Below are 25870 nucleotides of genomic sequence, written 5' to 3' on the forward strand. Positions count from 1 at the left end.
TACAAAACCCAAGTTAGGTCTTGCGTTGAGCATTGTTCACACCTCTGGGATGGCTCCGCCAAGTACCTTCTCGATGCCTTGGACAGTTTGCAGCGTCGCGCCTCACGAGTCATTGGCGATAAAGAGGTCTCATCACACCTTGAATCTCTACAACTGCGAAGGACGTTACATCACTTAGCGCCTTTTATCGGATGTACCATGGCGAGTGCTCTGAAGAACTGTTCAACCACATCTCGCCCTCCCCTTTCCTGCTCCGAAGTACGCGTGCTGGCCTTCGTAGTCACCGTTTTACAACTAGCAGTATTCCGTCGAGAAGTAGAAGGTTTTTGGCACCTTTCTCTGTCGCACAGTTGAGAAATGGAACTCCCTTCCAGCGCACGTATTCCCTCCGTGTATGTTATGGGGTTCTTCAAACAAGGCGCGAAGAGGCATCTTGTAGGCATGCAAGGTGGAGGCAGCTAGAGTGGTGATTATATCAACACTTCACTAGTTTCCTTCACATTTTGGATTCCATTTTATATCAGGTGGAATGTAGTCATCTGCCTGTCATGTATAAAAAAAAGTATGGTGTATTCCACAGGTGACAAATGGACAACCTCATACTTAGTATGCTACACCGTTGTAGAGCCGTCGCTAATGCTTTGGGAGGTCCGATTGACTATTAAATAATCTCAGTACAAAGTATTAAAAAAACCGACTTCAACAGTCGTTCATCCCCGAGTTTGCCACCCTTAGAGGTGGAATACTTCAATGGGACCTGAGGTATCCTATTTCCAACAAAAAAAGAATCGCCAACAGTGTTTATGGAATGGGGTTCGTGTAGTGTAATATGGAAACTGTTTGTTAAATTTGAAAAAATATTATAACCTTGTTCCCTAGACTTTGTTGTGCAGTGTATATAAAATTATTACTCGTAAAAAGTCGGGAGTCAATTTTACACTAAACATAAAACCCCATTAATTGCAAAGTATTGGCCAACTTGTCGATTAACAACTTAATAGGGTTCTCTTTGACGTAGGAATATGACATGTTATCGAAATACTAAGTTGTAAGAAAATTAAGAAGACAGATTTCTTAATTTTCTGTCTTTTTCAGTTCAATACCGTCCCGCACTAAAAAGTTTGGCAATTCGTTTTTATGCCGAACCATCAAATTGTGGAACCGACTCCCGGCGCATGTATTCCCTCCCCTCTATAACATCGGGTCCTTCAAACGTAGTGTGAAGAAGCATTTGGCCAGACCGGCAAAATGATAGTGACGGAGTGAAGATATTTGTGTTTTCCATCCGTTACTCTCATCTCTGGACTGTATTCGCACTTTCCATCAGGCGCGGAGCAGTCATTTTGCCGAGTCGTAATAAAAAAAAAACAATAATTTAATGAGCCTTGTCGCCGATTAAGTAGCAAATGTTATTGTGAGTAATTTCGTAGTCCAAAAAGACGAAAATAGCCTGAAACAAAATAACTGAATATCTTTGAAAACTATAATAATTACTCATCAACGCTTTATGCTTTCGCACTGCTGGCGACCCGCCCTAAACTGCTGCTAGCTGCGGCACAGTTTGTATATCTTGTGCGCCCAGGGAAAAATGTTTCCAAGAGCACATACATTTTAAAATACCTATATCGATCAGGTGTTGCGACTCTTATTCCTCTTGTTTTTATTTTGCGTTCTCGCGAATTACACCAAAGCCTAGCTTTAGTACAAAACCAACTTGAAAACTTTTTTATACCTTCTGATTGTTTTAAGCTCAATATATTAATCGTAGTTCATTAGAAATAAATGTGGTAGTACCTAACTGTTATTTTGATTAAAACTCTATTAGGTATTAAAATTTTATTTGGTTCCAATAAATTTATTTTTTCTACGGATTTGACAACTCTGGCTGCATTAGTTGGGGATGATATACCAGAAATACGAACGGAAGCAAATTTACACAAGAGTTGAACTAAATACGGAACAAGACGTTATAGTAGAAAGATGGCTTACTGACCAAGAGATTACATATTTTTTTTTCTTTTAGTGGATTTTTGCTTCCCTTCGTTGGTGTCAATTTCATTTATTCGCTATCAAATAAAAATCCACGATGACCCTGTGTTGTGTATACATTGTAATAACTATCTAAAACGTAACATGGCAAACGTCAATACTAATTTATTTTGACAAGTCTAACAAGGGATACATCGATGTCAAGGGATAGTATATAATACTTTTATTTTATTAGCATATTTATGTAACAATATAAATAGGTATTTTAATAACATAATATCTTCTCCACAAACTGAATTATTGTTATGAACAATCATATTATTGTACATTATGCACTTTATGAAAAATACTTAGTCTCGTAGGTATATACTTGCTAGGAACAGCACGGGCAAAAGCCATAGTCTATATACCAACTACATTTAAATTTATTATTGGTAACAGCACTTTCAAATTAAACATCAATTTATTAATAGCTTTTAATAAATCAGTTACATAACATACGGCACTGATCTTACAATAGCGTCGTGGTTACGACACTTGTCATTTGCTTAAAGCAGTAACAAAAAATAATCTTAGATATGTGGACAGAAGCAAGCTATATTTACATTTACATAGATTTAGTTAGGACTTAAGATTCTTATGTAACTGAGCTATAAAAAGATAAACTACTACGACCTGCTACCGTATTCTGGCGTACAACACAAACTTAGAAGTCTCTGGTTCTACCAAACGAACAAAGTTGGTATATTTTCTACTTTATTATCATGAGCTTTAACACCTAGAACATACACGTTCGACATTTATAATGTTCGTGAATGTATCCAAAAGTCGATCTTAAGACTTGTCTGTAGTGGAAGGCCGCCTGACGTTGTTGCGTTGCGGGATGACGAATTCTGCATGTCGCGGGCCGGCGAATGGGTTGGTCGGCGCAAAAGGCGCGCTTATGGAACCTTGTCTTTGCGGCATTCGTCGGGCGCCGCCATCTGTATTTATCGTGCGCGCCGGGCTTAGCGTCCTGCCGGATTTCATTCGCTATTTAGATCCGTTTATTTATCGCGTTCCTGTGCTCTTTTTCGTCAATTACAACAGAGGTAACTTTTCTGTTGGAAGTCTGTCCACATCAATCTTACCTAGGCACTGTATTAAGGTCAGCCGCTGCAGAGTGCTGTCTCGGCGGCAAAGCTGGCGGGGGGCCCGCCGGGCGAGGGCTAGCCACTCCTGCACGTGGTGGAATCTAAAAAAAAATTATCTTCATGGCAGTACCGATAAATGGATTTGGAGGTGTTGTAAATATATCCATCGCATAATTTAGTAGCAGTAGAGCTCCTTGTGAAAGAGTTCATCCAGGGAAGTACTGCCTTACCTTAACCCATTTCTGCCGCCAATGCGATCCGGTTTCGAAAGGTAAGGGTGCTGGTGAAATTATAGGCACATGGAACTTAACAACTTATGTCTTAAGGTGTCGGGCGCAATGGCAGTGTCGCTTAGATCTTTGTAATTTAAAGCTCTGAATGGCACTGCATTAGTTACGAGACAGGCGTGTCGTTTTCCATCAGGTCCACGACTTGTTCGTCCCGTCTCACTTAGTATTATAAAAAAAAACTAATTGTCTATAATATGAAGCAAGCTTAATAAAGACTTGTGCTTGCAAGTTGGTGATTCTTCGTACCGTAACTATTTTCGCTGATGTGTGTTTTCGATGCACTGTTATTTAAGTAATAAACTAAAGGTCGTTTGTTTCCCCAATGAGTAAATAGATATTAACCGTCGGCGGGTCGAGCGGCCGCGGCGGCGGCGCGCCCGCGGCGTGCGAGTGCGCTCTGGCCAGGCGCTGCTGCGGCGGCGCGGGCGGCGGCGGCCGGCGCGGCGGCAGGCTATCTGTCCGCTGTGCCACGCGATGAACCTCCGGACACTTTTCACTGGATTCTCCCACTTTTTCACCGCTCTCCTTGAATCAAAACATCCATTTTGTTTATTTAATTGATTTACGATTATTCTATCTGTAATCCTGAACGACTTACTAAAGAACTTACGATAAGTTACTCTCAAATCGTAGAATTTTGCTATAGTATGGTAACTCCATACAAACGTAACAACGCGGTTTCAATGCGTGCACGCCCGCCGCGCCATATACGAACTTGCACGTTCGCGTCGGGTCGCAAACACCATTAATTATAGAATAGAAGGGTTCGCTTGGTGTTTAAAAAATTACATCAAATAGTAGACGTGTCTATTGTTATCTCAAGTTCAGAACAGTTCAACATTTAATTTCTATTTCATAATCGCATTCACATAATCGAAATAACAATCCGCGAAGCTGATATAAAAATATCAATACGAAAGTACTAATATAATAATCATTTCAATATAATTTAAAAAAGCACGAAAATACAATTAATTATTTTTTTCAAACTACGTGTTTTGTTGTGCACGTAAACCCGTTATTATAATTATTGCGTCCTGTATTTTGGTCTGCAGGAAGAAATTTCTTATAGGTAGATATAAGCAGTATCTTTTGTTTGTGTTTTCCGTTTCATTTAATGTGATTTGTGTCGTGTGTGTTGTACCTGTCCAATAAATAAATAAATAAAATAATAATGTGACCCTACGCTCGGTGTGAAATGTAGTTTTTTACCCTCCGGAACAGACAAGTGTTGCCCATGTTTACTTGTTTTATTATACTATGGTTTTACTTCGGTTTGATTTTATACTTGATCTATTGATAGTGTATCTATATATGTCTGTTGATGGTAACTGAAGGAAAATCAAACGTAGTATGTAAAATAAGAAAATTGCGGATTACCGCCAAAGTCTGCATACAAAATGAACTTTTAAGTTAGTCAAGTACCAACTATGCCGATACTACCTCCAAGGACTTATCAGTATCCCGGGGTGTTCTCTCGAGGCTACCCCGCGACTGCCGCACTGTGTCCGGTCTCTCTTGAGGTGCAGTATTGTCTCGCGATTCCGTTGCCGCCGCGTCGCTTTTCGCAAAAGTTGCCCTCGCTTCGCCAGCACGGCTTACTGGTGATCGCCTCTCCACCTACAACATTGTATTACTTATTGCACGACTGATCTTTGGCATTTTTATGCAATTCTTTCTCCCAATCTATAAATTAAACCCTATATAGAGTGTTGGTGGAGAGGCAATATTTGTTACCTGTGGACTAGCTCGTCCCTTAGGTGAAGTGCCACCAAAAGCGCCAGGGGAGCTGGCTCTTGTGGCGACTGCAGGCGTCAAGGACTCTTGCGGTGGGTGCGGCAAACGCGAGGCCTGCTCCAGAATTGCCTTTTTCTGCTCCTGCCCGGCCGCGAAGTAAGAGAACACGCACAGCACCGCGTAGCAAATCTGGTCCGCCTGAGATAACACAACCATAGCTATATACTTCTAACATTCATATTTCTTTTTTGTTTGGTCTTTATCATGCTTGCAAAAGTTGGGTTTATCAAGCTCTAAAATACTACAACTTGAGCGTCACATCGAGAGAATAAACACGTAGCTCAGTGGATAATAAAATGTTAGGTTATTAATAGAAAAAATCTTGTCTTCAAAGTTGAATTATAATGTTGGTGACGTTCTTGCAATACGAGTACACACTCGTTTGCTGTATTTATATATTTGAAATGTAATTTGTATAGCGAAGCAAAAGCTTCCCACGCAAAGCTAAGGAAGTAGTAGGTACGAGATATAATTTCGATAATGTGTAGTGTATTAATGTAATAAAAGAATATTGCATTTAATACGTACATAGGTACATACGTACAGTAGATAAGTAGTTAATATATTTAAGATAAAATATATTTAATATAATTAAAATGGAATGGAAAATAAATTAGTAATAAAAACAAAAATAGTAAAATAAAAGCAAGAGTTAGAGAAACATGCAAAAACGGAACATCACATATGTGTACATACATCGGTATGAACTACGAAACGTAAGGTGCATAATTCAGTCCATTGGCCTCGATATACGAGAAGTACCGAGAAAGCCATATAGAGAAGAAACGATGGAGGTCAAGCACTACTTTCTCTGCCTATAAGAAACATAAAACACGAAGGTAAATAAAAGAAAAACATAAAACTGCATACACAAAGTTACAAGCGGCGTACTTACCATAATTGATTTGTATTTTCTTTGGACTATTTGTCTTGTTTTTGGGTCTGCAATGCAATGTAACAAAAAGGTATGTAAGTTAAGTAATTTCTATTTAATAATTTCTATTTATCTTTAAAATCTCAAGAATGATACTCACTAAATTCTTCTATAACGAAGATACCGCCATTCTGTGTGAAGCATTTTCGAATGTGATCGAGCCGCACAAAGAACTGAAATACAAAAAGCGTGCTGAACTAAAGTCAATACGTATTTATTTAGTTATTAAAGCATATTTTAATGTTTGTTACGATTAAACTCAGTATTCTAGAAACGCGTTGACGCACAGGGTGAAAAGTTTAGTAACTGAATAATATGTATAACATTTCAAGTAATTCAAGGTCATTTAGAGACGTGACAATTATACCTGGCCACTGTTTTAACATCAACACGGCTACACTTGATAGAGACAAATGATTACTCCTTGTCGATATGAATTTCAGAACTGAAGTACCTACGTATGTAGCGTACGATGGTTCTTTACATACCTATACTACAATGCTACTGAAGTAACTGATCACATAGGTCTTACATGCATCGTAACTATAAAATACACCATGCATATAAATAACGACGAAATGAACCAAAAGCATACTACATTTGTCATCACGAAATAAAGCATTGCTAATCGTGCTCGTTCTTGGAGGGAGCTAATATTCGTAAGCGCATGCCACATACAGGGTTGCAGTAAAATACGCGCACGGCAGCGCGATGCGAGAACGATCCCGATTCATTAAATTCACCTGGGACCAACGTCCTTAATTACATCAAAGTTTAGTTTCGTCAAACAGATTCAACGGCCCAGTTTCGTAGCAACCGGCGCTTCGGCAATATATCATCGTTGCAGGGTTGCAGTAGTGCAGAGAGCAGACAGGAATGGAAGGAAGGGAGCGGAGGGGTGCGGGCGGTGCTCGGTCGGTGCGGGCGGGTGTGCGGCGGGCGAGGGCGCGGGCCCGGCCCGCCCAGAACTTGTGAGATGGCAATGCTCTACGACTGACCTCGTGACTCGGGTCCACTACGGGACGAGACGCTCGCTCGGGCTGCGGGTGAGGGTCCTACCGACCGACTGATCTCGGCACTGGGTGCGAGAGTTAAGAGATCGAGACCGCTCGCCGGACGATCCGTGAAACGAATGCAAGCTGTCGGGTGCGTCATGAACAAATAATAAACAAAGGGCTCTATGTGCATGCACGACCGCGCTTTTCGGCGCTCGCCGCACTCGGGAAAACTAAAACAACGCTAACAACGGCTAAAAACAATCGGTAAGCCTCAAAACTACAAGTAAAGCCCTACGACCTCGAACGATCATCTCTAATTGCACATAAGTGACCGTGACAGATATCGAAAGGTCGTGTCGATTATCGTAGGAGCCAGCCATTACTAGTGTATGAACCACTGAGTACCTCGAAATCCTTTAGCGCAGCGGCGCGGGTACGGCGTGTCCGGAAAGAGTAAAAACAGAGAAAAAGTAGAGATTAGTGAGGGCGGCCGAGCGCGTGTCAAGGACCATCTCAAAAGTTCCTAGCGGAGCGAGTCTCGCACGGGGCCGGCGGCCGGCGCGCCTGCGCCCGGCGCCAACGCGCAGGCGCCGGGCGCACGCATCCAGCGTTGGGTGTGGCAGACAAATAGCACATGCACATTGTATGGAGTAGACGTAAATCAGATGGACAACGTTTAGTCTTAAATGTAAACTCTAACTATTACATCAAATTGGTAATAGATAAAATATTTAAGGGCAAAGTGGTTTTAATTCGATAGAAGCAGTATTCGGTTTACGATAAAAGAAAATAATTGATAAAAAGCAAAATCGCGCAAATCCACGGCCGTATATAAACGAAATAAATGTAGATATAATTAATATAGAAAATATATATTTGAATAGTCACGATAACATGAAATATCAAGAAGAAATAGGAAAGTTTGAGTGGTCCTTGCATTCGGTAAAAATGTAATTATAATTATGATTTATAAACAAGCTGAAATCTATCTTGTTCGGGACTTGAACTAATTTTATTAAACAGTATACACTGGTTTTCTTATAACAATGTTTGTCGAATATCCCCTTAAGACAGGGATAGAAAAGTATCGGAGTCTTCGTTGGATGATGAAGCTTCGAAATGAAAGTACGAATTTTAAAGTTACATCGCAATTACGGCACCGGAACAATATAGAGACATGAAGCGCTGCCCAGCGTGGGACGCTGTCCCTCGGCGTAGACTGCCGCACAATGGTTGCACGGCATTCTACAGTGTTATGTAGTCGTATCGACACGTTTCCCATATCAAGCGTGAACACTGACAGATATCTTACCTGTTTTCAAAAAGTTACTGTAATATCACCAAAAATACGGGGAGACATTGTTAAAAGATTGCTCTCCTACAATTTTGGTATATCATAGCATTAACGAACAAGTAAGCTGACAAAAAGTACATACACAAACAAAGCCATGAGACATACCTTGCTGTGGTGGAAGAGGAGCCCCACGCCTTCCATGCACACCTTAAAAAATAAAGTAATTTATTAACGTTAATTGATATTTGGTTGACATATTGTGATGGTGTTTATGTAACAAAACCGTGCAGTCTGGTCAGTAAAGCGAAATCATCATACCAAAAAAAAGTTTTACTGCAAATATGGCTTATACTCCTACATTAATTTGCAATTAATTTGTTGGTTTCTAGTATGAATGATTGCAAAAACAGTTCGAATTAATAGTGATTCACATGTAAGCGTTACCTGTATAAGTCCGCCTTCGCCAGTGGCGCAGTCCTGTACGGGGAACTCGCCCCCGAGCTCCGCGGCATCCTGCCGCCGTCCACTTTTTTCCATCGCTTCCTTGATACAATAGTACAGCGCCTTACACTGTATACAATCAAGATAACTCGTTTAAAATATAGAAAGGCTGTTAATACAATGTCCAGCACACATTAAACGTTTGTTAAGATAAAAACGGACACCAGTTTTTGGTTCAAACAACTAAAATAATTAAGTAAATACAGTGTAAGACAAGTACAGACTCAGACATTATGTCTCTAATAACTGTTAAATGTCTAATCTGTTAGAGGTTGTATATAATAAACCATACCTTTTTCGTGTAATACTTGTGCAATTGCGTCTGACCTCCGTTCTTCCTCCAAAGGCACAAAACTCTTATTTTCGGACTATAAGTCATGTTAACCAGCCGTTCATACCACCACCTCTCAACGATTGTACCTGGAATATTTAAAATGCCGACTGAGCGAATTTATTTACTAAAGAAAAATAATAATTTATATGGTAGACTGGTTGTTGTGGATCAAGAAATTAACGGAAAGGAAAGCTGAAGATAGCAATTCAAAAAAATCCATAATACAGTGTACTTTCATCAACAACGATGGTGTTAATTATTATTTAAATTGATTTAATTGACTCACCTTGCGTAGATCTGAGAACAAGTCCGTCATCGCGGACTTCCATAAAACGCAACTCGCCGCCGGCATCGCCTTCATGCACGGTGAATGTCGCGCGCCGCAGCAGCCGAGACCCCAGAGGCTTTAGATCTATGTCGTTCCCGTGCTGTGTAATAACAGGGAGCATAAATAAAATCATTGTGTAATGGAGTTAAGTGAAATCAAACGAGGACTCGAACAAATTTAATTTTTATTCAATGGCAATCACATATCAACCCAGCGTGAGTCATTCAGATCACGATCAAGAAAATATTAATTCTCTCTCTCATCTTAGCGTTGTCCCGGTTGCGTCCTCAGCAGGGTTGCTGCGGAGCCCGGGGTCCGCTTCAAGAAAATATTAATTAGACCAAGTATTCCCTTAGCATAGCGATTCCCAAAATGGTCTATATGTACCTATGGGGTCCACTCCAACTTACAAGGGATCCATGTTAGGGGAAAAAGAAAATAGGAGGGGCATAAGGTGTTAATGCGGATCCACAACAGCTCATCCCATTTAGACAGATCGCAACCAAAATATTGGCTTTCCATTAATGGAATAACCTACATTACACAAATAATATCTTAACATTTTTTTGATGATATCAAGCGACGGGACGAACAACTCGTACGCTGGATGGTATGCGACACGCCTACCCATAACAGTTGCACTGTTTTTACTCAGAGTTTTAAATCGCAAAGATCTGTGGGGCACTGACACTGCGCACGTCACCCTGAGACATAAGTTGGCAAGTTCCGTGTGCCTGTATTTTTGTCAGCACTTTCACCCTTCAAAACCGGAACGCAGCAGTGAGTAAATTACAGCTTGCCGACAGATATAGGTAGGTGCTTCCCTGGACGAACTCATTTACAAAGAGCTTTACTGCTAACAATGATCTTATATACAAAAAAGGCAGAGATGTGTTACTAGAGTCCGCGTAGTGAATATTTGAAAACCAGTCATTTGATCGATCTTGCAATCAATCGCGTCGAGCAAAGAACATGAGTTTGACATTTCTACAATTGCGTCATTTTAAGAAAAATGCCGTCGTTTTTGTTTAGAGAATGCACTAATTACCATGTTAAAGTAAATAAAGGAATCACACACCAAGCGGAAGTTAGCAGACATATTTACATTAATGCTATATTTTATTATTTTTCTGTTTATTGTAATAAATAACAGTAGCTAATTGAAGATAGAGATAGCAAATTATTCCTGTAGCGAGTGCGATAAGGACGCGTAAAATCGTCTTAGATTATAAGTTGGTAGATGACTGACTGCATTGTAGTCCGGAAACTTAGTTATACAGATTTGTAACGTACATCTTTATGCTATCATACATTATACAATCTTTTCTTGTATATGACAAAACACAGAATTGAAAAAATAATTAATTTTGATTTGATTTGATCGAAAGACCAATATAATATATAAATAATGTTTAATGGCGAAAGAAGGGGTGGATCAAAATACAAAAATTAGCACGTGACCTACGAGACAAAAAAGTTTGGGGACCTCCGCCTTAGTGGATAGTATTGTTCTTGTTTTGGATTAGGTACTCACGTTTTTCTACTTACCAAAGTATGAACGGCGTCGAGAAGGTGGTTAACTTCTTGACTGTACACTAGTCCAATATGACTTTTGGCGAGAAGGCGACGAACTTTATTGCGTATCACATCGCTTGCTACACCGAAAAGCACCATAGCTGCGGTCAGATTGTAAAGAGCTGTTGACAGCAATCGATCTTCCTCGTACTCCAGCCTTTTGCGTTCGGTTTCGCTAAGACATTTGTACCGTTCCATCATTTCATTGGCGCCCTGGTCCATGCCAATCATATCTCGCTCTTGACTTACAGCGTCTAAGAACGCGTCTTCCCAGAATTGCATTTGGTCCCACAGGTTCGATCGCTCCTTGCCTTTAATGAAATTAGCATGATTATTTAAGATATAAACAAAATAGAATTGTAATATTAGGCTTATTGAATATCACGATGATACCATGATATTCAATTATTTTTGTGAACTTTTTGTGAACACTCCACTAGTTATAATTATTAATACAAAAATCGAACACAAAGAAAAATTTATTTGATCCGGCAGGACTCAAATCAGCGCCTTCGCCACAACGTGGCTGACGGTCTCTTTAGTGAGATACGAAACGAACCAGCAGACCTTACCAATCTTTCTTTCTTATCAATCTTTATTTTGGTTTTTAACGACTTTTTTGCCGAAGCACCATCTTGGAGAAATCCATGAAACAATTTTTATTTTATTTTATTATTATTGAAAACCAACAGCGTTTACAATATCATAAATATACAAATTAAAACTTAAAATAGTACAGCAGTGTGTGTGTGAGAGAGAAAGATATAAAATATATTATAGAATCATCATCATCATATCAGCCGGCAGACGTCCACTGCTGAACATAGGCCTCTCCCAAAGATTTCCAGACCAGCCTATCGGACTCGACGTGCATCCATCGCTTATCGTTAGTTACCCTTACCAGGTCATCTGTCCATCTAGTAGGGGGCCGTCCAACTGAACGCCTATTATAAAAATAAAATTTTATATCTATGTTTTACCAATTAGCCCCTGGTAGAGGTAGGTGCGAGCTGTATCGGGTGAGGTGAGCGGTGACGTGGTAGGAACTCCGACGGGCGGTCGATAACTCAACGAAGACTTCGATGAGAATACTGATGCTGCACGAGGCTTGCCCGCCCCGCCACTCGCGGTCCGCGTCATCTGCATCATACCAGTATCTCTGAATTTGTCTAAGGCAGACATTACTGTTCTAGTTCAGAATTAAACAAAGAGGGATGCAGTGGCGACCGAACGATTAAGGAAAGTTTCATTCTCAAATGTTTTTTAGGGCATAGAACATAATCACCGACTAAAGAACTGCATTTTAAGCTCAAGTGAGTGTTTTCCAATATTATCATTACTTTTGACATTCCCACATTACACGAGTGAGTGCCATGTACAAGTAGGATGTGCAATATGTGCTTCCAAACAAACAACAAGTGACTGAGTGAAACATTCGAAAAGGTTAGTTTCCTGTTTAACGTGTCGTATTAGGTGTGTGTTAGTAAATACGATAAAGAATATTTTGTATATGTGTCATATTATTTAGCAGTTGCTGGGACGGCATGCATTAACTACTCTTAGACAAATACCCTTTTAGAGTTTCGGATAAATTTTGATTTAAAACAGGGCCGAATTCACGCGGCATTTGTCTTCTCAAGCGGATATTAAGCTGCACCTAAAGTGCACACGACACGCACTAGGACTTACATTGAGGAACATGACGTCAGTGTCAGAGAGGTTGGACTTAAATGAGGCGCGGGAGTCGAAGAGATTTGCTCGGTTGGTGGTGATGGAACCGCTCTCGTCAGCCGAGCACTCCGACGACGGCGCCGCCTGCGCCACACAAATGCCCCCCTATAACCTCTAACCTCGCACCTGTGTCTACCAACTGACACATACCCTTCCCGATTACGATTGTGCTCGTACCACCCAAGTTCATTTATCCACGGGAAACAACTTGGAACGATCGTCAGCAGGGCGATCACTCTAGCAATGGTAAGTTTGCACGTTAATTGCTCGAGCGTAATTAAAAAAGTTTTCGATATCCAAATATATCCAATCGCTAGCGTGGTCGAGCGAGCTCAAAGTTCGTTATATCGAAAGACAACAAACAGTCACACAAATTACAGCCAGTGACAATAAGGCACCCATGCAATGTTCAAAGCGACTTTGTACCCAATAACAATGAACGTTCGTACGAAAGTCGCTTGAAACACAGTTGATCCACTCCCAAAATACCAACGTCGTACGACATTGATTTTTTTTTTATCGAAGGCAATGAAATACATTAAATAAGCTAGGTGGTAAGCGATTTGTCGCAAGAATATTGTTAATTTAATAGATCACAGTCTACATAAAATAGAAATACTTATATAGGAGTTATTAAATGATTAATTTCATTAGGACTGTCATGCTCAAGAGACGTACACATGACATATACACACATAACTTTACATAATATAACGTAGATATACAACAAGGTGTTCGGGTAGCATGAATTGCTATCCCCATGCATTAATGACACAGAAATATAAAATAAAAAAGTTATATACTAACATCAGAATCGAAAGAGGTAAGTTTGCTGAACAAAAGATTCCTCTTCTGATTCAACATGTCTTTGAACATTTCAGTGGTGCTTTGCGCTTCTGATGGGTCAGCTTCAGGGTAGTTTACGATTGGCACGTCTGTCCAAATGAAAATATACAAGAATTTAAGTAATACAGTATAACCGATTTTATTGTCGACGATGTTTCTTCAAATATATTTTTTGAGATATTCTGTGGCGATGTCCATAATATATATTTTGTTTCAATTGTGATTTAATGTAAGTTACCATACCAATCCCTGTACTACGAGTACAGTCAAGATCACGTCAAGCTTGACATTTTGTACTTTGCCCGTTCTTACCGTAAGCGGCATAGAGTTGGATTTAAATCTTAATTGTCAAGCTTGACGTGCTCTTGACGCTGTACCAGACCAGTACTAATTTAGATAAGTTAATTTCCCAAATTGGTCCTAACATATAACATAGTCATCTAACGCCCTCAGTGCAAACTTTTGGCTAACGAGGTCGTCTATACATAATAATAAAACCATAACCTCCAAATAAACTGGATAGGTACCTGTTTGAGAACTTTTTCTCGATGAAGGCGACGTCGAAGACGGTGTTTCAAGATCATGTCGTCCATAATGCTCTGACAACGCCGAACCGGCCAATCCCCCATGCTCCAAGCCGGCGAACTCCTTGCTCCAATAATGCGTATGAGCCATCTCTGCCAGTTGGAACACAGACGCCATACCGCCCAGACCGAAGTTGGAGTACGTGTGCTCGAGTCCGTGCACTACCGCTTGAAAAACTTTCAACATACCCTTCCACACTGGTTTGCTGACGAACTGTTGAAATTATTGTGAATTTAATATAGAAATACGTCCATTTTGAACTGCTGCAGCTGTTAGAAAAAAATAACAATTCTAAGTAGGTGATCGAGCTAGTGGACAGGCGAAAGTCAAAACCATCCTAGTGCAGCGAAACCATTACGTTCTCACTCGCTCTCGCCCGTGCCTACTTACAAACCTACCCTGTACTTTTAAACATAAATGTAGTTATTGTAGTATTATAGTAACTGCCTCCGTGGCGGGACGGTTACCATGCCGGTCGGACTGCCCCGCAGAGGTCGCAGTTTCGATTCCCAGGCCGGGAGAAATATTCCTATGGCCTACATTTATTTCTCTCGTGAGTTTGGGTGTGATTTGTGTTTGTCTATGTGTGTCCATGACACCCGCGACACAGGGTTTCCCTACTGCGAGGCTATGTTGAGTGTACGCGCGTGTGTGTTATTAAATAATTTGTACTTGACCTACCTCTTTATATAAGATCTCTTAACTTGATGTAATAATGTACTTACTGGAGGCTGCTTATAACTACTTAATTTTCATATTAACTGACTGATAACTAACGTAATTAAAAAAGTCGAATTTTCCTCGACATGTTTGGAACCAGCCCGTGGTCCTTAATCATGACTCCGCGGTGGTGACTCGACGGAAATTCGACTCAAACTAGACTCTTATTCAGTTTCGGTCGAGTTACCGCCGCGGAATCTCATGAATAAGGTTCAACTCACAATGGCGCAGAGTCGAAGCGTCGCGACGCGATATGATTTTCGCCTATAGGATATTCATCTCTATTTTCCCATTATTAAGGTACAAATTTCTGTTATGCAAATATGGAATCGTGGGTCTAGCCTAAAGACCACGATTGATTCGAAACATGGCGAGCAAAAGTTCAACTGAAATACGTGGCGTTATCCGTTAGTTTAGTTAATATGTCCGAGTCTCACGATAGTTTTCTATTTAAAAATTACTTAATCTTGATCTGTCACACGTAATATATTTTAATCTCGTAAAAGGGTTTCAGTGTCCTTGTTATCTGGTATCCCTATTTGTTAATATGTGTGAATATGTAAGGTGCTTTCTTAATTATATATTTAATTAGAAACTGCATACTGCGGTGTCTACAGCGACGAATATACTTCACTTGTAGTTCTACATTATATACAAGGTGAAGCCTGAAAACCAGCAAATTGTTGAGGCTGTTGCCTGGTCTTCAACACAGCGATTTATTTTAAGCTACTATTTTAAGTTTTTTATGGATCGTTCTATTGTTGAAGAATAAATCTTTTCATTTTTTTTTATTTCTTTATTAATATGAAATAAATAAATAACGTTCTAAACAGTTTACTTTCAATATTGGCGCATATAATGTACTGGATTTGATCTAGAATATTGTTAATTAAGTTGCTAATTTACCGAAAAATCACTTACCACATCATCGACTTTGTCGTTAGGGGTAGACTTCCTGTTGAAGTTCCTGTTTAGTTTGCTGAGCACCATGTTTCTGTAAGACTCGTCCTCCATCAGTTTCTTCAGTCGATTCAGCTTCAGCCAACCTACTCCTTCGCCTTCCAGTACGTGGTGAATTAACTACAAATCGTGTATATTTGTGAGTAAATAGAATAATCAAATAATAAAAAATCTATTGGTTGTTAACAATAAATACAGTAGAAGTGCTTAGTTTGCATGGTACGTGTGTGAAAAGTTCCCGTAGTTCCGCATACTTGAGCTCTGTCCGCCATTTTCGCTTACACTTTACATTACGGTCGTGTCAGTTATCTCTCTCAAAACCTCCAAAAATCATAGAAAAATGCCTTATTTCGCTACTTTCGAGTGCAAAAATATTAGTCGCCAGCACTTGTAATTATTATCTTTGGTGGTGTTTCATATCATCGTTAAATCTTATTTTAATAAATTATTTCATCATTTTTGTTACTAGAAACGCAAGTAAACCTTGTACAATTTGGTTGCTTCTTTTGTTGGAGAACTAAGTAAACATCTCGAATTCGTCGTCGTTCAGCTATTAACCAGTAGATGGCAACATATTGATTGAAATTTCAATATAAAATCAAAACGTCGTAACTTGCAATAATGGATATTGATTGTATTCAACTTTCAACGATATGCCATAATATCGAGCTATTAGATTTTCGCTATTGTTACACATAGGAAACGAAACTATTGACCGTGACTATGGGACCTGTAAAGGGACATTGATTTGTTTGAAAAAACAAATATAGGTACGCAATTTAAATCCGGAAAAATAGTTTCATTTCCTATGTTATGCCTATAGTTTAAATTATATTTTAACAGTCCAGAATTTGTTATTTCTTTTTAAATTTGAAACGGTGAGTTTTGGGGACAGCGGTACTTATAGTAATCGAGGCTCAAGGCACTTCTATTGTTTTTTTTCTTCCGTTCGAGTTATTGTGTCCTCAGCTCCTCACATAGTGACAAGTAATGTGACGGTTGTGGGTTGCAGTAGTACATACTCACGTCGTTCAAGAAAGCCTGGTTTTCAGAGTTTGCAGACGAGCGGGTCTGCGACGTTTGTGCCTGCTGCGGCGGTGAAGCGTGGTGGATGAGCGGCGTCCGCTGCACTAATCCTTTTGCACCTTGCGAAAACGGCCCGAACGTCGCCGCCAGTGGCGCTGACGATTGGGAAGCTGTACTGCGCGGTGTCTCTGCAGGCTTCACTTGTTTGCCTATTACAATCGAGAATCATTCAATCATTAAAATCACACAAAACGATTTACAGTTTACATGTGTTTTGTTGGAATGCGTTGAAGAAACAATACATAAACAATTTTTGTTACATTTTTTATATTCTTTAAAATGTAAAGATTTTATGTTCCAAAGTGACGGATTCGTCTTAATTACATTTTGAATAAAGATTTGCTATGGCTGTAGAGAAGAAAGGACAACAAATTGTCTTTACCTTTAGACCCAAACAAGTCGCTGAACATGCTAGAAGTAGAAGCAGCAAGGCCGTTTAAATCCGAGCTGATATTTGAGAAGAAGTCTCTGTGTGTCGCCGTCAGCAAGTTAGTAGTCTGCAGCGCGGTGGAATCGCGACGCGCGTTAGTTCCACTACTCAAATCTTGACTCTCACCCTAAAATAAGGAAAACATGTTAGATGGTATTTATATATTCATAGGTACTACAAACCATCGAGTATATAACCAGAAATAGAGATGAAATGTCATTTAATTTAGGAAATGAAATTATTTTTCCGGATTTATATCGCGTATATTTGTTTTTTCAAACAAACCAACGTTTCGGGTTCTTTACAGGTCCCATGGTCACGGTTCACTGTCAACCGTGAAAACAAAAATAGTTTCATTTCCTATGTGTAACAATCGCGAAAACCTAAGAACTCGATATGTCCTTTAATTTGTTTGGAAATTATTCTGCCAAATCATTACGGTGACAACTGCGCTCCGATTGGTCAGCCCGAATTTGAAACAATTGACGGGTGTCGTCAATAGTTTCACTTCATATCGACCAGTTTAACTTGAGCTTTATTGTAATGGACGAAAATTTAAAAATTACATATTTAATATTAATTACCGATGAAATGTGATTCCGTTTGTTTTGTAAATAGATGTTTTGCAGTTTTTCCCACACCACGGAATGGAACAGCTCCCCATTGTTAGAGATTATTATCTTTATTACAATAAATACAGAATATTTTTGGAATATACGGAGATGTACACACAGGGCAGTTGTTGGCGCTGTACTATTTCAGCTTTCTAATTGTGATTTCAGCGCAAACGAAATTTGATACTTAAAAGTGATATAAGGCTCATTTGCCTGATGAGTTGCCAGAGATGGAGGGCCCTTATTTCGTCTCTATTTCTGGTTATATACTCGATGGCACATACTTATAGAATCAATAGTTTGTTTTATTGGTGTTTTCAGAGCATCTATTGAACGCGTTAGAAGCCGTGGCAACCTAATCGTTTAAATTGCCGCCTCTCAAGCAGAGGCCGTGTATGAATTTGGACTTGCACTTCGGAGTTTTACGGAGTTTATGTGCGAAAACTTAACATGAGCTTTCCGGTGAAGGAAAAACATCGTGATGAAACTGCACGTCGAAGAAAACCTTCTTATTATGGTTATGAACCTAATCTTTGGAAAACGTGCGAAGTTCCCAACCCGCATTGGGTCAACGTGGCGGACTATGACCTAAAGTCCTAAACCCTCGTCTCAGAGGAGATCCGTGCCCAGCAGTGGGACGTATAAACGGGTTGATGATGATTGAATGCATTATATAAATCAGTGAACTGGGTTTAGGATTATTTTTAATGGCTAATTTAGAAGTGTTTTGTGCTTTAATATACCTCTACAATGTACCTACCTTAATCAGCAGTCCTTTCTTAGCAGCTACTTCCTTGGCACTTTTCGTGAAGTCTCCAAAAGTGGATTTTCCCACATAAGTAAGATCATCAAAGGTGTTTTTGCTAACTGCAGTGGCCGTCTTGCTGGCTTCGAGGGCTGTCTTTGACGCTTCTTGCATACTCTTTGATGCTTCTTCCGCCGCTTTTTTAGCGTGTAACGTAAGCTAGGAAAATAACAAAAGTTTTGTTTTGATATCTAAGATGCTCATCTTAATGCTTTGTTATTATTAAGTGCAATGTGAATTGAGAAAAGCAATTACGTGAAAATCATGCTCTTAACAGCTGTTCTCAATTAAGATCCAAATTTTTTTGGTAACTTTCTTTTAAAGGCATCCCTTTAGAACAGAGCCACTGGAATAAAATATATTTAAAAATAATAAAATATAAACTTGCCGCTTGGGTTGAGTAAATATTAATTAATTAATTTATTATTATTATAAGCTTACAATATTAGAAAGTAATATCTTTACATAACGCCATATATTATAGTGTTTATTTTTGAAAAGTTAATAGATATAATTATTAATGCAAAGATGGAACACAAAAAAAAATTCGATTTGACAAGACCTGCATCATACCAGAGTAACCGCTCTTCCAACTGAGCTACAAATCCGACAAACCATACGAAAAATTTTCTATACGTTTGTTACAGATTTTTTGCCGTAGCGCCATCTCTGAGAAATCTATTAAAGTTTTTCTTCACTCAACCAGGTACCGTTACAGTTACCAGAGATTGATACGAGTTGTCGCTTTATAAACTATAATATTACAAAGTAATAAATATCTTTCATTTGGGATTTCAAAGGGGATCCCCGGCTTCAAGTTCTGAACATGCCCTTAAAAGGATGTTAGTTAATAGATTAGCACCTGTCTTAACTAAATCGTTCGTTACCAGCGATGAAGCTTGCTAATTCATGATATATCCAAAATATTCTACGTAATTTTATGAATTGCGATAATTTTCGGGTTTTGTTTTTTAAAATGTTACCTCATGAAAAAGAACTGTATGAATAATATGGACTTAAGAAGCGATGTGTAATTTAACATTCCCTTTTATAGCTCATCTAAGTATTGCTCTATTTAACTTACTAAAAATATAATCCGTAGCAAGTTCTATAATGTGGTGTCATTAGGCACTACTTCAGGATAAGTTCGAAAACCTAAAGCGATCACTCCGTGGAGATAGATACCTTGTCAAAGGGCGCAAACAGTTTCTTGTCGTCCACGTCAGCAGCTTTTCCTTTCTTCGTTTTTTTTTTTAAATTAAATAAAGGTATAGTTCTTGTTAAGACAAAAAATAGACCTAAACAAATTTGAAAACAGAGATTTCAGAACTTTACATCCTTCGTGTATAAATTACATCTTATTGTATATCAAAGTCACAATTACCTTGTCCATATGCGCCAAAAGGCCCTCCTGGCTTCCTTGCCGGGTGGTTTCTCTCACCAATTCTTTCGCCTGAGCCGCAAATTGCTCCAATAGAGACGTTTGAGATGCCTGACGAGAAACACCGCTACTTGTACTCTGAAAACAATATGTGTTTGTCTTATTTGTTTTGCTTTCATAATATTGTACCTATTTTAATGTAAATAGAAAATATATCTATCACTGTAAATACCTTCAATATTGTATTACAAAAAGGCGGATTACGCAAATAAACAATAGATGCAAGCATATGCGTGTTTGCCAACTGTACATCTTTCTGGTAAGTAGTCATTTAAATCGGAAACTACACGACGTTAAGTTGCTTACATATTTGATCGATATTTTGACCATCAACACATGTGATCAAAGAGTAAACCTGTAAACTTGTAAGCAACAGACGATCGACGTGGTAGTTTTTGTCAATTAACATGTATGATCAGCTAAAATCAAGCAAATGTGTAAAAAGTAGAAGATCGATATTGTATTTTTGATCATCAAAATATCGAACAAATCTCTGGGTACCTTTAGTTACAATAACCTTAAGCTGCATTATGTGTAATTCTTATACTTACAAATATGACTCATGACACTCTCGAAAACAAGATTCATTCAAAATGTTACTGGTTTTCTAAGTACCTTAACATGAGATGTATGCGATGGCGGTGGATGCGTAGGCAGCGAATGATGCGGCGTGAGGGCACGGTCGGAGTCGCTTGCACTACCACTGTCCGCAGCGCGCTGTCGAGACACAACCGTCTTCGGTGTTGTCGTCGAGTTTGAGTCCGACTCGCGGCCAAAACTCCCGCTGTCCGTGTCCTAGTGCCCAACAGTGCATCAAACCCAGGATGTGCAATAAACGTGAATATTGGTGCTTTAGAGCAAAAATTAAGCAAGGATATACAAGCAAATGTAATAAAAAAAATTAAGTTACACCTCGAAACCCATGTAATAAAAGTACATATGAAGTAAGTATTATTGAGTTTCTAAGAATTTTAAGGCTTATCGAATATGCTTCACTATTTGTATTTAACTCTACCGATCCGTAATGCTAGCTACAACTTTACTACTGGTGGTATTATAATTAGTGTCTATAAACAGTTAAGCTTTTCTTTGCTATGTGTGAATTTTAGCACTACAGGTCTGTGTCAATATCGCACCTTTAAAGTATAGTTTATTAAGACAAGTAGTGCAACTTCCGCCTGCTCGGTGAGTTAATGCTACACTTCGCTAGCGTGCTTATTTGTCACATTATTTTTTCAGTTGTACCTACAGGTTGTAAACATAATTTGAAAAACATAAGGTGTTCATAGTGATGAACACCTTATGTTCAAATTCGCTGCAGCAGAGCTCCTTGTGACAGAGTTCGTCCAGGAAAGTAATGCCACCTTACCTATTTCTGCCGCCAAAGTTTTGAAGGGCAGGGGTGCTGGTGAAATTACTGGCACATGGGACTTTTCAACTTATGTCTCAGGGTGACGGGCGATGAGGTAGTGCCCCTCAGATCTTTGAGATTTAAAGCTCTGAGTGGCACTGCGACTGTTATGAACTGGCGTGTCGCTTACCGTCAGGCGCGCGACTTTTCGTCCCGTCTCTTAGTATCATAAAAAAAATTAAAAATCCGACTTACGTTTTGTTATTTTTATACCAGCATCGTGAATTGGTATTTCGATTATACAATAGAAATTAAATGCTGAACAATTCTGAATTTGTAGCGCTCTTATACAAACTACCACAAACACAATAACAAACACGTCCACTATTTGATATAACTTTTTAAACACCGAACGGCCACTTCAATCTGTAATTAATAGCGCGTGCGACAACCGGCGCTATGCACCGCCATATTATGCGAATGTGTGCGTTTGTTCACGACGCGCGGCGTGTATGCAGACATATAAGTCACGCTGCTACGTTTGTATGAAGTTACCATACTTTGTCTTATTTATACTATGCTTATAGCGTGATATGAAATATCATTAATAGCCGCTTGATACTTTTCATCTATATGTAATTTTTTATACATTTGTTAAAGAAGCGTGATAATTGTAGCTTTCCTTCATACTAAAATCTCTAATTACAATTATAAATACTTACACTCTTCTTTACGGGTGGGGCTCGAGAGTCAGTGGCATCCTGCCGTTCATCTTGAGCGTCATCGTCTGAAAGGTCACTGTGGTCCGAGCTAGATGCGGAAGGTGAAGGAGAAGTAGAATTTCTGCCTTCTTCGCCAGCAGTAGCTCCTTGACCATCCTCACCGTACATTAGAAATGACGGTGGAGTGTATACCTGTGAAATAAGTTGGTTTTTATATGTTTTCAGACAATTAATTAATTTGAAATATCGATACTTCATTGAAAAAAAGACGTAAAAGGCAAGCCACAAAGTTTTCAAGATGAAGCAAAGGAGAGTGAAAAACTTTTTTATAAACGTTTTGCTTTCTTTTTAACAGACTTCAAAGAAAGGAGGAGGTTCTTAATTCGACTTTATTTTTTTTACTTTTTTGTATGTACGTTACGTTATTTACGTTACGTTATTTGTGAAGCGATTTTGATGATTATTTTTGTGTTGGAAAGAGGGTAGCTCCATAGTGGTCCTATTTCATTTTGAAGAAAATCATGCTCCTCTAAGGATGGCTGTTCACGCATGAATACTCATTTTTATAAATAGCGCCTAAATTTTATTATAAGGAGCAATTATTTTAATGGCTGATTTTGCTATTCACCAATTAAAGGCGATTTTTATTATCTCCTGTGTTAAGTCCCGTACATGGGACTAGACCGAAGCTGGATTTTGTCTACCTGGATTCAAGGACATATAAGCTTCAAATCAAGAAAATTAAAAGAGAAAAAAGGCTATCCACATTGAATTGGTTGGTGATTTGACAAGCATTAATTATTTATTGGCATTGCGCAGATTCATTGCGCGTACGAGGAAACCCAAAACCATATTTTCCGACAATGTTCTATCAGTAGTTGGTGCTTATAGCGACCTTTCAAAATTTTTAAAAAGTTATTGTGATTCGCTGTCGTCTGAGGAAGAATGAAGAAATTAATTTCTGTTTTATTCCAGCTTATTCGTCACATTTAGGTGGTCTATGGGAAGCTAGTGTAAAGTCGACCAAATATATTTACAAAGAGTGTTGGGCAATTGTAACTTAACTTTTGAAGAGCTGTATGTAGCACTTGTCCAAATTAGCATATAATAACGCATACACTCAACAAAGCCCCGCACTAACGAAACCCTGAGTCGTGGGTGCCATGGACACTCACATAAACAACCACAAATTAGATTCACGAAAGAAATAAATGTAGGCCATACAAATATTTCTCCCGGCCTGGGAATCGAACCTGGGACCTCTGCGTGGTAGTCCGGCATGGTAACCGTTCGGTCACAAAAGCAATCCTCAATTCGACCACTTACCCCTCTTTCGAGTGATCCAGAAGGCCTAATGCCATTGACACCAGGACATTTCATCATCGGATAATTGATAAACTTCGACAACATTTTTGGTGCTGATGGAGCAAAGAATATGTCTCAGAGCCTCAACTGAGGACTAAAGGCGTACTTGTAAAGACGCATTGAAGATGAACGCTCTAGCAGTTCTGAAGGAGGACAATCTACCACCATTAAAATGGAAACTGGGTCGAGCTACAACTCGTGTTTCCTGGCACTGATGGCGTCAGTAGAGTGGCAAATATCAAAACTTCTACAGGAATTGTAAGAAGATCCTTTTCAAAAATTTGTCCACTTCTCGAAGCAAACATTATTGGTTGAAACGCAAAAGCTTTCAACGGCCGGCGGAATGTTCATGCATTAAGATATATTTTTATAAATAGCGTCTAAATTTTATAAGGAGCAATTATTTTAATGGTTGAATTTGCAATTTAAGGGTTTTTCTCTCAACATAAATTCAGCAGCGAGCACCGATTTTTATTATCTCCTGTGTCAAGTCCCGTATCGTGGCGCACTAGGGAATGAGTCCGGGTTTGCGCATTTTCCGATAACCGATTTTAATAAAACTTGGCAAATACTTATAATTCCACGAACTTTTGAGGTCGGTTTTTTTAGTACTCTGTACTGAGATTATAAATTTTTATAGCTATCTTAAACTAAAAGTTTTATTTTTTGACGAAAAAGTTTACTTCGTCTAAACAGATCGAGAAATTGGCGAATTTAACCCAACTACATCGATAGCTTATTTTGATAAAATTGGCTTTTAGGACTTTTATGCCCGAAGTATCGATATTTTAATAGAATAATTAATATTGAAATGTTTCTCTTCGAATATTAGTTACATTCTTTAAATTTAACGCGGTATTTATATACATTTTCATAGAAGTTTAAGTGATCAAAATTAAATCCCCGTCAAGTGCTTTTAAATATTGATATTAGTAGTATTCATGGACTTCTTAAAGAGACAAAACTACTTACTGTTTTTGGATCTAATGATGAAGATAAAGTCATTGGCACTTGAACTACGGCGCTGTAGGTTTCTCCTATTACGTGTTGATGATTTCCACCTAAAAAAATCACCGCTTAAAATATAGTTTGCATTAATATAACGTTCATTCCTTTGTATGCCAATTGGCAAATGATTTTATCACGATAGTGAACATGTCCCATACTTCACTAGAGTGGTTACTACTTGTGACAATAACTTCTGGGCTACAATATGGCTACAATAATATAATGTATGCCATTAATACGATAAAAAGAAGTACTTTTTTAATATAAAACATTGTATAAATACTTTATGGATTGTTAAGGGTCGAACTTATTTACTATGACAATATACCTGGTGATAAATCCGACGAAATAATTTCAGATACAAAATCGCTAAGAGAAGAATATGACGAGCTCGTACTCTCTGCTGCTTCAGAGTCTGAACCACTTTCATCTGCAACAAATGAAATTTACCGGTTTTCATTATTTTATTTAATCAATAAAAATGTATAGGATGCGACTAGTAAAACGACACTAATATAACTACAAAAGGTATTTACACTTCAATAGACAAAAGATTTAGTTTTGTTCTCACCAGTAGGCTGATTTTCATGTCGCTGCAATTGCCTCAGCGCACCATTGAGCGAACTACCGTCATCCCAGACAGCAAAACGAATCGGTTGCAACTGGTCAGCGAACCATTTAGGTTTATCGCCGATTTGCCGTGGATCGAACACTCCTGTTTGCACTCTGAGGAAAGCTACATTGCAGGGTGTTAACGACCACTCTGCTAGAAATTCAACCGCCTGAAATCATACAACATAACTATAAAAGTTATACCAAGTACTTAATACATAAAAACTTAGCTTCAAGGGAAAAAATATCGTGTTCCTATGAAAATTCCTACCAAACAAGAAATTAATGTTGAATTACTATTTCTATACCACTTAATTGTAATGCTATTTCTAAACAAATCCAAAACTAATAAAAAGTGTATCGTGGGTCAATGATCGTGAAAGAAATTTCGTGGTTATTCACTAAATGACTATCATTAATT

At 38.8% G+C, this 25870-nt stretch overlaps 1 protein-coding gene across 12 annotated transcripts in view; it reads right to left on the reverse strand.

Moving 5' to 3' along the window:
• Nucleotides 1-1823: 1823 nt before the first annotated feature.
• Nucleotides 1824-25870, reverse strand: part of LOC113235501 (MAP kinase-activating death domain protein) — a 45839-nt gene continuing 21792 nt past the window's right edge. For 3 of the 12 annotated variants that reach the window (XM_026471218.1, XM_026471216.1, XM_026471226.1), the window contains 28 exons: nt 25409-25619; nt 25166-25267; nt 24802-24890; nt 22465-22656; nt 21007-21186; nt 20335-20469; nt 20136-20189; nt 18906-19109; nt 17484-17658; nt 17042-17250; nt 15977-16135; nt 14278-14548; nt 13712-13839; nt 12863-12988; nt 12154-12313; nt 11147-11484; nt 9557-9698; nt 9229-9356; nt 8880-9005; nt 8601-8642; nt 7547-7555; nt 6244-6316; nt 6105-6151; nt 5150-5347; nt 4856-5032; nt 3755-3937; nt 3120-3223; nt 1824-3004 (listed from right to left, as the gene is read on the reverse strand). In XM_026471218.1, the coding sequence (XP_026327003.1) occupies nt 2824-3004; nt 3120-3223; nt 3755-3937; nt 4856-5032; nt 5150-5347; nt 6105-6151; nt 6244-6316; nt 7547-7555; nt 8601-8642; nt 8880-9005; nt 9229-9356; nt 9557-9698; nt 11147-11484; nt 12154-12313; nt 12863-12988; nt 13712-13839; nt 14278-14548; nt 15977-16135; nt 17042-17250; nt 17484-17658; nt 18906-19109; nt 20136-20189; nt 20335-20469; nt 21007-21186; nt 22465-22656; nt 24802-24890; nt 25166-25267; nt 25409-25619 (4143 nt within the window). In that variant the 3' untranslated portion in view covers nt 1824-2823. Of the gene's footprint in view, nt 3005-3119; nt 3224-3754; nt 3938-4855; nt 5033-5149; nt 5348-5905; nt 6025-6104; nt 6152-6243; nt 6317-7546; nt 7556-8600; nt 8643-8879; nt 9006-9228; nt 9357-9556; nt 9699-11146; nt 11485-12153; nt 12314-12862; nt 12989-13711; nt 13840-14277; nt 14549-15976; nt 16136-17041; nt 17251-17483; nt 17659-18905; nt 19110-20135; nt 20190-20334; nt 20470-21006; nt 21187-22464; nt 22657-24801; nt 24891-25165; nt 25268-25408; nt 25620-25870 lie in introns of those variants that run through there. The other 9 variants (XM_026471224.1, XM_026471223.1, XM_026471219.1 and 6 more) reach the window with 9 other exon arrangements.

Source organism: Hyposmocoma kahamanoa, unplaced genomic scaffold, assembly GCF_003589595.1.
Source record: "Hyposmocoma kahamanoa isolate Upper Pololo Valley unplaced genomic scaffold, ASM358959v1 87, whole genome shotgun sequence".
NCBI classification, from domain to species: Eukaryota; Metazoa; Arthropoda; class Insecta; order Lepidoptera; family Cosmopterigidae; genus Hyposmocoma; species Hyposmocoma kahamanoa.